Source organism: Ovis canadensis, chromosome 24, assembly GCF_042477335.2.
Source record: "Ovis canadensis isolate MfBH-ARS-UI-01 breed Bighorn chromosome 24, ARS-UI_OviCan_v2, whole genome shotgun sequence".
Classification (NCBI taxonomy): Eukaryota; Metazoa; Chordata; class Mammalia; order Artiodactyla; family Bovidae; genus Ovis; species Ovis canadensis.
The window spans coordinates 25,968,765-25,981,474 of record NC_091268.1 but is presented as its reverse complement, the minus strand read 5'-3'; the positions used below and the strand labels follow the sequence as shown (position 1 = coordinate 25,981,474).

The window sequence follows — 12,710 nt, the reverse complement described above, 5'->3', positions numbered from 1 at the left end:
CCCCAGAGCCTAGAGTCAAAGCCAACCACCTCCTCTCTTTCCCCGGCCTCCACTTAAACGTCACCCCCTCAACAGTCTACGTTCTCCATAGCACCCTACGCTGGGCTTCCATCCCACTGATCAGAAGGATAATTAAACGAACGACGCAGGGACAAAGGCAGGAGGGGCAACCTCCTCCGACTTCACGTGACCATCATGCCCTCCCTCTCGGTTTGCTCTGACTGAGCTGTTGGCTTGGCTACCCTGTCATCTTCACGTCCCAGGAAGCCTCTCAGCACCCTTCTGAGTGAATAAGAGTAAGAAAGACAAACACAAGCGTGAACTGAAAAATACCAGTGTATCGGATTCCACTTCCCTGGTGCTCTCATCTCATCCCCACCCGACCCCCAGTCGCCACCCCGCCCGGCCCGTCCTCTCTCACCAGCACCAACGTGCTTGGACACCACCGGCAGGGGGTCGGTCTCCTGCTCAGCTCTGCTGAGGATGGAGACAGCCGAGGACGCTGTGATCTCCCTGAAAAGGCTGCTCACTCCTTGCGTGGATTCCTTCAGCAAGGAGGTCACATTCTGCGTGGATTCCTTCAAGAGGTCCGAGACGGTGGGAGCAAACTTACTCTGTCCGTTTAAGTCCTTGTTGTCGATGTTAATTGCGAAGAGTATGGAGTTCAGACCTACCCTCCCCCGAAAAGGGAAAAGTCTGGAGTGTCTGCTATTCAACAGTCACATTCCAACACAATAAACAAGCTGCAGACGTTAGAGGACACAAGAGGGTACACACTTGTCTCAAACGGTGACTTAAAAAAACAAACAAAAAACTCCCACAAAACTGGGGTCAGGAGACACCACTATCATGGGAGCTAAGTCTTCCAAAGTCTCTCCCTATCTGTCAGGAAGACAAATGCAAATAAGAAGTCAGTCATGGGGAGGGGAAGGCTTAAATTCTGGGGTCAGACTGCCTGGGCACTCAGTAGCTCTGAGACCTTGGTCAAGCCATTCACGACCTCTCTGAGCCTCAGTTTCTTTACCTATAAAACAGGGACAACAGCATCTCTTACAGAGTATTAAAGACCGTCACCCACCAAAATCAGCTTGGTAATCAATCAAAAAATGACATATACACACTATTGTGCAAAATAGGTAATTAGCAGGAAGCTGCTATAAAACACAGGAAGCCCAGCCTGGCATTCTGTGATGACCTAGCAGAGTGGGATAGGAGGAGGGGGATGGAGGATCAAGAGGGAGGGAGGGAGTGAGTGACAGTCGCTCAGTCATGTCCGATTCTCTGCGACCCCATGGACTGGAGCCCACCAGGCTCCTCTGTCCATGGAATTCTCCAGGCAAGAATATTGGAGTGGGTTGCCATTTCCTTCTCCAATCAAGAAGGAGGGGATATATAAAATTATGGCTGATTCACGTTGTCATATGGCAGTAACCAATACAACACCGTAAAGCAATTATCCTCCAATTAAAAAAAAAAAAGTGCACCAATATCATGTCCATTACATCTTCAGGCAAAAATGCGCACTGGTCTCCTATGACCTATGTACAACATCAAGGTCATCTGACTTTTCCTCTTCAATGGGCAAGCCTAATGTAACTCAGTAGGTGGGACTCAGTGAAAACTTTCAGGAAAGAGAGAAAGGGGAGGCCACAGAGGATTTGGAAGAAAGAAGCAAGGTACCCACTTCTGTTGCATTCCCCTTTTGAGTGAGAGTCAAACGTTAGACAATTTTATACTTCGTCAACTAGGATCAAGGCAGGGCTCTCACCAGGACAAATCAGATACTGACTCTCTCATCTGATTCGTTCACAACCCTATCAATGTGACTGCAGTGCCATCAGGATTCCCACCTTGCAGAAGTGGAAGGTAAAGGTAAAAAACTCAACGGATCTGCCTCAGGCCACCTGCCAGAGGGAGGGAGAGCCAGGCTTCCAAGACGTGTCTCCTCCCCCAGTTCCCTGGATCTTTATCTCACACTTGCAAAGCCTCAGCCAAAACCCTGCAACCCCACGCTTTCCCAGCCAGGGTATCACAATTCTAGATAAATGGCCTCAGTGTTCATCACCACTAAAGGAAGGATAGTGGCGAGTGATGAGTGGCCCTTTCATTCAGTGAGGGACGGGGAACCCACAGCACCCCGTGGAGTTACACATTCACTCCCAGGCAGCTCCTCTGCTCACCAAGCTTCACAGGACCCCCCGCCCCGCACCCCTGACCCTGGCCAAGCTTACCAGCCGCCATGGTGGGAAGCATGCTAGACCTTTCTTCATCCATGACAAAAGCCCAGTCTTCATAAAACGTGCTGCACATGGAAAAGAGAGAGAGGGAATGCTCTGAACCGGCGTTCTCAGCATCCGTTAGCCAGACAGTTCCTTCATACGGCTCCCTGGAAAGCTCGTGCCTGTCCACGCCAAAGTGGCCATGCAGGGTCTCTGCTGCTGGGTCTTTTGGTTATAAACAAAGGATTGAATATGTATACCCTACAACTTCCTCATGGGTCCCCTGAGATCGTTAGGGCCTGAGAGTACCAAGACAGGCATGAGATGGAAACACACTGTTTATGAAACAGAAAGGAAAAGGGGACAGACAGTGGTGACTTTCCCTCAAGCAACGTTTCTAAGAAATAAGACAGGAAATCCAAGCCAGCCCACAGGAACCCCCGAGTGGACACACACAAGAAGAGACGATTTCAGAATGAAATTTTAGTTCCCTGGGCCCTTCAACCGAGGCATCTGTATGTAACACCAGTTTGGGCAGCAATCTCAAAAGCCCAAATTACCCCCTGGAATGGGCTGGGAAGCTAAAAAAGCCCACAGACCTAAACGGCAGTTGTAGAGGCCAATCGGACATCTCATTTTCCAAGGTCATTCAGCAATAAATGGTACAGCCTGGGCTCAAAGGCAGCTCTCCCAGCCCCACGACCCAGCTCTTTAGCCGACCCCCAGCTTGTTTAACAAGTAAATATCCTCATCTCTGACTTCCCCACCAGGTCAGAGAACTCTAAACCAATGGAGTCAAAATTCAATTTCACTGAAGCACGGGCAGTGATGGGTGACCTGGAGTTCAGCAAAAGATCGGATACATAGCTGCTGAAATGACTGAATACAACCAACAGAGAAAGAAAAGACAGACATCATTGTCAACAGACTCAACCTAGCAAAGAAGTCAGTGGAAGCACAGGCTGTATCTTCAAGCTGGCAGTGCAGTCAGACCTCTGATTCCCCAAACTGTGATTCTTTAGACTGGAGCCAGTTTTCTTGCATGTAAATGAACTTGGTTTTCCCACACTGATTTAGAGGCTAATGATTCAGCAAAGTACGACGGTGAGTCTTAACAGCAGATTCCCATCTATTGCTCACTGTCGCATTCAACCTTGACACTGAGAGTACGACTCTGAAGGACACCTGTCCCTCAGCATCCATGGGGGATTGGCTCCAGGACCCACTATGGATACCAAAGTTGAGGATGCTTACATACAAGAGCATCATACAGGTAGCTCTCCAAATCTGCGAATTCTGCCACCGTGGGTTCAACCAGCCAAAGGTCTTAAACACAGCACTCAATCCATGGCTGGTTGAGTCCACAGATGCAGAACCTGGGGATATGGATGGCAGATGGCACTTGTAAATAATCTGCTGGAAAGAGCTTCGCAAAAAAAAAAAAAAAAAAACTACTGTTAAGAAACATGAGCTATTGTTTAGTCGCTTAGTTATGTCTGACTCTTTTGCGACCCCGTGGATTATATGCAGCCCACCAGGCTCCTCTGTCTGTGGGATTTCCCAGGCAAGAATACGGGAGTTGGGTTGCCATTTCCTTCACCAGGGGATCTTCCTGATCCAGGGACTGAACCCGCCTATCCTGCATTGGCAGGCAAATTCTTTACCGCTGAGCCGCCAGAAAACCAAAAATCATGAGTGTGTTTTCTTTCGTGAAAGCTGGTTAGTGCTCAGAGGTACCCACAGACATGCACAGCCTCCCAGCTCAGACATGAGTAGTCCTAAGCACCGTGTGGGTACTGCTATCGCCAGTCTTCCTGGCCCCCATCCCTCCCTTTTCATCGCTACAGGGTCTGAACACACAGCTGGACAGGCTGTATCACAGGCCACATCAAATAAGAGAACTTCAAGGGTATCTTTGACAGCCTTAGTGCACAAGCCTGGAACACCCAACATCGGAACACCTAAACTATTGGAAGAAGGATGACCTCGAGCAGCAGAACAAACAGCAGAGGAGACCTGAGCCAGGGAACGCACAGCAACGTAGGAAATCACAGGAATGTGCCCCAGCACTGATGGAACAAATGCCAGCTTACTGAATTAGGTGACACTTCATTGTTGAGGACCTGGGCACCGCTGGATGTGGAAGTTACTCAAGGGGCCGGGGCGGAATTGATCACTGTCTCTGTGGACCATCACATGACACAAAACAACACGTCTGGTCCCCCCGTCTCAGAGGGAAAATAATAACGTGAGAGAAGGAGGGAGGAAGAGGGACAGGGAGGGAGGGGTGGAGAGAGGGAGACAGAGAGAGAAGTCATAAAGATCGGCACACGGGCACAATGACAGGAAAACACACCGACACGCCAGCAGGGCTTCGTCTATGCAGTTTGCGAGTGATTTCAGTCTTGTCCCAGCGGGTTCTACAGCATCCATCAAACGTCCCTGAAGGGAAGGTGGCCGCCTGCACTCTCACTGATACATATCGAGTGCCTTCTCCCTATCGCTGTGGAATAACCATACCTCGCCCACCCTGCTGAGCTAGCCCATGGCGGTGTGACTTGCTGGCCAATAAAATATGCATGGAAGTGAAGCTTCACGGTGGGCAGAAGCTTGGAGGGCCAGCGTTTCCCTTAGCCAGAGCCCCCTGTCTGCCTCGGCAGTCCAGAAAGCACATGCAGAGATGTGCCTCTGTCAGCCTGGGTCTCTGAGATGAGACCCTCAACCCACGACAGACACGCAGCAGGCAGAAGGCACAGACCTAGTGGTCTCAAGCCACTGAGGTTTCCAAAACGCTTGTTACGGCAGCGCAACCGCGCCTCTACTAACTGATGGAATAAACTGTATGATCAAGAGAAAAAGAAAACAAAAGGATGGGAGGGGTTGTTTCTAATAACAAACAACTTCTCTCAACTTAAAACGCCCGTTACTTCCCATCAGTTTGAGATCAACAAACCTCTTTAAAAAAACACGAAAAAAGGCCAGAAGAACCATCCAGTGCCGAGTGTGCCAGGAGATACACGGCAAGAGGCAGGGCACTGAACACCCGACTTCTAAAGAGCAAGAAAGCCTGAATCTGAAAGAAACCGAGACTAAAATTCTGCCAAGAGGGGCACACGTGTCCTAAGACAACAGCTAAAATTCTGCCAAGAGGGGCACACGTGTCCTAAGACAACAGCTCACGCCACACCCCAGGCCTTATTAATAACAGGCATCTACTGAGTGCCTGCTGCGTGCAGTTGCTGCGTGGACGGAGCCCGACAGGCATCTTCACCTGGTCTCTGGTGGACTGTGCCCAACGGCCCAGCCAGACAAGCTGGGGCTGGAAGAGGGGAACCTGGCCGTCCCGGACGCAGGCAGGCAGATCCTGCGATGGTCACCCCTGCCCTGGGGGCACCCGCTCCCCCGCCCTGCCCAGGTACCTGAGCCGGCCGCGGTCAGCCAGGAGCATGTGCAGGTAGCGCTCCAGGGAGTTCTCGTTGAGGGCGCAGCGCAGCCAGGCGCGGCCGCGGCCCACATCCGAGGCGATGTGGCGCAGGGCGTAGAAGCGCTGTAGCTCGTGCTTGCTGAGCACCTCCTTCACGTAGAACCAGAACACGGGCTCTGTGGAGACAGGGGACCACGCCGTGGGACGCACATCGCGTGCAGAGGAGCATCCAGGGGCCGTGTTGATGATGATAAAAGAGTTACTTCTTAGCAAGGAAAAGGAAGATACCGGAGAGTATACCCAAAATAAACATAACCCCTCCTACCCAGGGAATTCCCTGACAGGCCAGTGGTTAGGATTCAGGGCTTTCACTGCCGTGGCCTGGGTTCGATCCCTGGTCAGGAAACCTAAGATCCCACAAGCTGCTTGGTGCAGGAAAAAAACAAACAAAAAAAATGACCTGATCACCATCCAGAGGTGATCACTGTTAACATTTTCAAATCAATCTCTTTGCCTGCACTTTGTTTTTTTCTACAAAACTGACATCTGTGATAGTTGAATCGTGACTCCCAAAGATAACCACATCATAAACCCTGGAATCTGGACATCTTACCTTACATGGCACAAGGGACTCTGTAGCTGTGACTAAATTCAGGATCTTGAGACGGGGTGATTACCCTGGATAGTCTCTCTGGGCCTGACATAACCACAGGTATCTTTAAAAGAGGTAGGGGGAGGGCTTCCCCGGTGGCTCAGGGTAAAGAAGCCACCTGTCAATCAATGCAGGACACATGGGTTGGATCCCTGGTCCGGGAAGATCCCACATGCCTTGGAGCAACTAAGCCCATGCGCCACAACCATTGAGCCTGGGAACCAAAACCAGTGGACCCACATGCTTCAGCTACTGAAGCCCACTCACCCGAGAGCCCGTGCCCCCCAACAAAAGCACCCACGGCAATAAGAAGCCCGTGCGCCACAACCATTGAGCCCGGGAACCAAAACCAGTGGACCCACACGCTTCAGCTACTCAAGCCCACTCACCCGAGAGCCCGTGCCCCCCAACAAAAGCACCCACAGCAATAAGAAGCCCGTGCGCCACAACCATTGAGCCCGGGAACCAAAACCAGTGGACCCACATGCTTCAGCTACTGAAACCCACTCACCCGAGAGCCCGTGCCCCCCAACAAAAGCACCCACGGCAATGAGAAGCCCGTGTGCCACAACCACTGAGCCTGTGCTCTAGAGCCCAGGAACCACAGCAAGAGAACCCACCGCAATGAGAATCCCATGCACCACAACACAGAGTAGCCCCTGCGCTCCACAACTAGAGAAAGCCTGTGCACAGCAACGAACACCCAGCACAGCCAAAAATATAAAAATAAATGGTACAAGTTTTACAAGAAAAGAGGGACAGGAAGGGAGATCTGAGGCAGAAGGGAAGGCAGCAGCATGACCAGAGAAGCAGCGCCTGGAGTGATGCAGCCGCAGCCCAGGGGTGCTGGAAACTGCCAGAAGCTGCCAGAAGCCAGAAGAGGCAAGGAACAGATCCTGCCCGGGAGCCGCCAGAAGCCACCAGCCCTGCCATCGCCTTGCCTTTAGCCCAGTGAGACTGACTCTGGACTTCTGCCCTCCATAAATGTCGGAAAATTAATTCGTCGTGTTGTAAGCCACAAAGTTTGCAACAATTTGTTAGAGCAGCAGTAAGAAATTAACATATCGTCATACTGTGTGCTGTGTGTGTGTGTGTGTGCGCACTCCGTCACTTCAGTCACGTCTGACTCTCTGTGACCCTATGGACCGTAGCTCACCAGGTTCCTCTGTCCATGGGATTCTCCAGGCAAGAATACTGGAGTGGGTTGCCATGCCCTCCTCCAGGGGACACGGGTACATTTAAATATATATATATACACACCACACATACGTAGCTTTGTATCTGGACTTGTTTCTTTCCTTGTCTAGATCATGGACATTTTCTCCATAACATTTAAATATCTTCGGAAACATGATTTTCGATGGCTCCCCAGTAAAATACAATTTATTTCATGACTGCTGGGAACATAATACAATGCCAATTTTCCCTGTGTAGTGCTTTGAACATCCCTGTGCATAACTAACCGTCCTCATTTCTAGTTCCTTCAGGGAGATTTCTGTATGTCTAATAATAGGAACAGATTTAAGGCTTTAAGGGAAAGCTAGGAAGTGTGTTTTTATCCATAAAATAGTCATCACATCACTTCACATCCTGCCTTTTTTGTCCATACACACAGATTTTTTTCATAGGTGTGATCCTAGTATATACCTAATTTTCTTTACTTAATAGTAGTTTATCAATACTTTTCAATGCTGTCAATAATAGTAACAGCAACAACAGCAACAGCCACTGCTACTTACTGAGCATTAAGCATGTACCAGCCACTGCACTCCACACTTTTCATCTAATCTCAGTCCTCTCAACCACCATGGCCGTCTCCATGCCAAAGACAAGGCTGAGACCCAGCCACGTGAAGTAACTGGCCCAGTGATACACAGTTATAAGTGGGACAGCAGGACCTCAGAGCTGTCTCACTGTGAACCATGTCATCACACCATCTTGCAAAGTGAGGGGGGCTCTGCCTCCTTGAAAAGGATCGTGTTCACAATTGCTTGATGGATTCGAACCCAGGAGCTAAACAGACTCACTGACCCCTCTGAGAAGGTGACAAGATCTTTGAACCTTCCTTTTAGAAGGATGTGAATACGCACATCTCCATAAACTGGACACCAGGCTGACAAGCTCAGTCTAAGATTGCAATTCACCTCAGGGAGCACAGACTGCCTTCTTCCTGGGAGCCATGAACTGGGCAAAGCTATGGGCCCCCAGGTAGACAAGAAGGACGTGTCCCTAACAAGCTTCTGGTCTCGTGGGCAGGACAACAGGTGAGGAGGTCTTTGGGGGAATGCCTTTGGGCAGATCCCTCAAGCATGCTAAGCTTCAGACCCCTCTCTCTTAACAGAAGCCCCGAAGTGTAGACTCCCCCAGGGTTTCTGGGGTAACTGGAGAAAACGGAGATAAAACACTGAGCGTGACGTCCAGCCCATGGTGGCCAACCACTGTTTGCTGAAGAATTACCTTCTTATCCGAGAGCATACAGGTTGTTTCCTCTTTTCCTTTTTCTTTTCACAGCATCTAAATGTGTACATATGTACAAGTGTGTATGTGCATTTGTGGATCAAGTCAATCTCTGAAATCATTTCAAAGAAACATCCCAAGAAGGACTGGTAAAACCACCGGCCAAGTGGATCACTGAGAATGCCTTCTCTCAATCCCCAGATGCCAAACCAACCCCCTTCTGAAACCCACTAGTTACTTCTTTAAAATTTTAACTCACTTGCAGCATGTGGGATCTAGTTCCCTGACCAGAGATCGAACCTGTACCCCCTGCATTGCCAGCATGGAGTCTCAGCCACTGGACCACCAGGAAAGTCCCCTGAAACCCATTAGATCAGTCCAAACCACACAAATGCATAACTTTTCTTTTAACATGTTTCCTATTTAAAAGTTAAAATTTTTTCTTTTAAAAAAAATTGGGCTAGGCAGCAAAGTGTTGCATGAAATTACTCTGAGTCAGTGTCTGTACATAAAGATAGAATAAAGCAAAGGAAAGCTTCTACTTGAAGCCTCTCTCAGAAACCAAGACAGGACATTTGCTGAGAGTATCACTCGGGGCCAGCCGGCCAGGCAGCCAATAACTTGCATTGTAACCCACCAGACAACCATCCCTACATCCAGCACAACTTCAGTCCAGAGACTCTCACCTGCATCTGTCTCTTCTGAAAACTGCAGTCACCTCCCTCTGACCTTGAAAATTCATGAAACACTTGAAGGTGTGTTTTCACCTTTCCATTTCTAAATTGCTTACCGCTCCGGAACCCTTCTAAAGCTCGCCTGAGTGATGCGGCTGCTGATCATCAATAGCCCAGCAGGGCTCCGCTCCCACTGCCAGAATTAACGTGGTCTATTTAAAGCGCAGCTCACCTGCCACTTAACACCTGCAGTGTCCATAATTTAATTGGGGCGCATACACTGATTGCTTACTGCTTCAAACCAGAGGCGGATTCCAAAAGGGGGTGAGGGCTTCTGGTTCTCCCAGCTCCTGAAAGCCATCTGCTGACAAGAACAAGAGCCAGGAGGGGAGCACTAAGGTGAGCTATCTGGGGGTCCCTGCTGACAGAGGATGACAGAGGATTTTTGCAAAGTTTTAACACTAACTGATGCCAATTCAAAGAATGCACTTTGGCGGACAAAAACCCTGGCTCAAATTCTAGTTCAGGCCTTGTGTGACCCTGGGCAGCTTATTCTTTCCTTCATTTTCCTCATCTGTAAAATGGGGATAACTACCTACCTTTGAGGTTTGAGATGAGGGGGAAAAAATTGAAGAAATAAAGCATGTGTATATGAAGTACTTCATGGCCAAGACAGGCAAACAGCAAGCCTTGTCCTTTCTTCTGGCCCCTGTGCCTCTCTTTCCCAGGGGATCTGTGTTCCGTTTGGTTCTCTATAATGTGCCCTTAGCACTAACAACTACTGTCTCGCACAGGGCTCGGCAGGTGACCCAGGCTGAGCAGCCACCTGGCCACAGCAGGGTGGGCACCTCAAATCGCCTTACTCAGCGCCCCCTCGTTCTGGCCCTGTTTGACATTTTGTATGACTTTTGTGTGACCTTCGTGTGATAGAGTCTTTTCTGTGTTTTTAATTTTTTAATATTATATAAAAATATGATTGATCTTGATTGCTGAGGGTTTTTGGAACTCCCTGCAATTCTCTGCCTAAAGTGAGTATTCCCCTGGCCTCACCCTGGTCCCAGCCCTGGACCAGTGGGCCCTCTCCACGACTCTACCTGAACCGCTAGAAGACAGGCTTTGTCTCTTTTCAGAGCGAAGTCAGAAAACAACCACCAAAGGGCCAGATTCAGCAGCCCCATCACTGTGTGTGCAAATAAATTTTATTGGAATGCAGTTGTGTGCATGTGTTTACAAGTCGTCTGTGGCTGCGTTCCTACTACAAAGGCAGAGCTGTTATAAAAACTTACAGCCCACAAAGCCTAAAGTACTGTACTCACTATTCGATCCCTTAAGGAAGAAGTTTGCCAACTTCTGTGCTAGAGGTAGGAACTCTTCATAGCCATGTCAATCTGGAGCTTTCTGGAGCCACTGTACCCCCTCTCATGTAGAGTGGTCCACCTGGGAGAGAGGCCAACCCAGAGAAGTGGTGACGAGAGAGACCCAGGGACAGACGTGGGGGATGCGGAGCCCCTGGATCCGGCTCCACCCCTAGTTTTCCTATACTCCAGTCAGGAAGTGCCCTTTTCTGCTTCGGGCTGTCTGCGGGTCTGGCTGTCACTTGCAACCAGAAGAAGCCTAATGCAGGGAGCATGTTCTTCAATCACCTGACAGTCACTTCAGGGGGACCCACAAGATGGCAGGCTCTGGGGGCGGGGAGATATCCTTCAAAATTAAACAAGAAACAGGGCCTCTTGCAGCAGTCCAGTGGTCAAGACTCTGCCTTCCAATGTAGGGCGTGCGAGTTCAACCCCTGGTCGAGGAACTAAGGTCCACATGCTATGGGGTATGACCAAAAACCTTAAAAATTATATTAAAATAAAAAATAAACAAACAAAGCACTGCTCAACAAGAAACAGAAAACACAAAGACAAGGAGCTGGGCTCCCTGAAAACAACAAAAGACACGTTCAGTCTGGAGGTACAGACAGCCGGTGGGAAGGCTCTGTCATGGCAGAACACCCACCCTCCTGGCCTTCACCTCACTGTCTCAGGGCACTGCCACCACTCCACTATCGTTCAGTCGCTCAGTCGTGTCCGACTCTCTGCGACCCCATGGACTGCAGCACGCCAGGCTTCCCTGTCCTTCACTATCTCCCGGAGTTTGCTCAAACTCATGCCCATTGAGTCGGTGATGCCACCCAGCCACTTCATCCTCTGTCGCCCCCTCCTCCTCTTGCTCCCAATCCTTCCCAGCATCAGGGTCTTTTCCAGTGAGTCGGCTCTTCGCATCAGGTGGCCATTCTGGGCCTCGCATTCACAACGGGAACAGAAGAAAGAGGTTAAGATAAAGCCAGCTCTATTACCCCGTTTTTTTTCAGACAAGGATAAATGCACACAAGAGCGTGAAGAACATGTCAAGACTGGCTAAACCGCTCATGAGCTTTGACCTAGAGAAGGACACTCCACAGCCCCAAGCACAATCAGGGCTATGATAAGCCAAAGAAGAAAAGAGGGATGGATCTTTCAGTAGGAAACCAACAACAGAATCAGCCATACACAGTATCAACCATCCCAGGAACAAAAGGCAAGCCAAGTGCTTCCACATTTCCGTCTGAGACCTGGGTGACCACAGGTGTCCTCAAAGCCCAGGCACACCTCGGCGAGCCTGACGACGAGACACAAGTGCGCTGGCAAAGCCGAGCTTCCAACGAGGGGCCGTGGCTTTCTCACTTGTCCATGAGTCGATCAGCCACAGGGCCGCCTCCTGGGACTGGAGCACAGGGCCTGGGCTTTGCCCACAAGGAACACATGAGAAAGACCCATACAAATATGTAAACGAGAAACTTTTTTTCGCTCTCTCAAATTGTGGCAAAACATACATAATAAAATTTACCACTTTAACCATTTCAAGTGTGTGATTCAGTGTGTGAATGAAGTACATTCACAGAGTCATGCAACTACCACCACTCTCCATTTCCAGAACTTTTTCACCATCGAAACAGAAACCTCACAGCCATTAAACACTACCTCTCTCCCCATCCTCCCCTCCCACATCCCGCCCCCCGTAAACCTCTATTCCACACACTTTCTCCATGAATTTGACTATTCTAGAGTCTACGTGTAAGTGGAATCACACAACATGTGATCGCTTGTGTCTGACAACTTTCACTTGGTATGTTTTTAACACTCATCCATGTTATAGTAAGTAGCAGCATGTCTTCTTATGACTGAATAATATTTCATTATAAATAGTATGGGCTTCCCAGATGGCGCCATCGTAAAGAGTCTGCCTGCCAATGCAGGCGA

The 12,710-nt window shown here is 49.6% G+C and overlaps 1 protein-coding gene across 2 annotated transcripts in view; it reads right to left on the bottom strand.

Annotated features, from left to right (window-relative positions):
• Nucleotides 1-12,710, bottom strand: part of SNX29 (sorting nexin 29) — a 603,019-nt gene that overhangs the window by 525,491 nt on the left and 64,818 nt on the right. The window contains exons 5-7 of one of the 2 annotated variants that reach the window (XM_069569984.1): nucleotides 5,639-5,819; nucleotides 2,232-2,302; nucleotides 422-670 (exon numbers count right to left, since the gene is read on the bottom strand). In XM_069569984.1, coding sequence (XP_069426085.1) covers nucleotides 422-670; nucleotides 2,232-2,302; nucleotides 5,639-5,819 — 501 coding nt within the window. The remainder of the gene's footprint in view (nucleotides 1-421; nucleotides 671-2,231; nucleotides 2,303-5,638; nucleotides 5,820-12,710) is intronic. The other variant, XM_069569985.1, reaches the window with a different exon arrangement.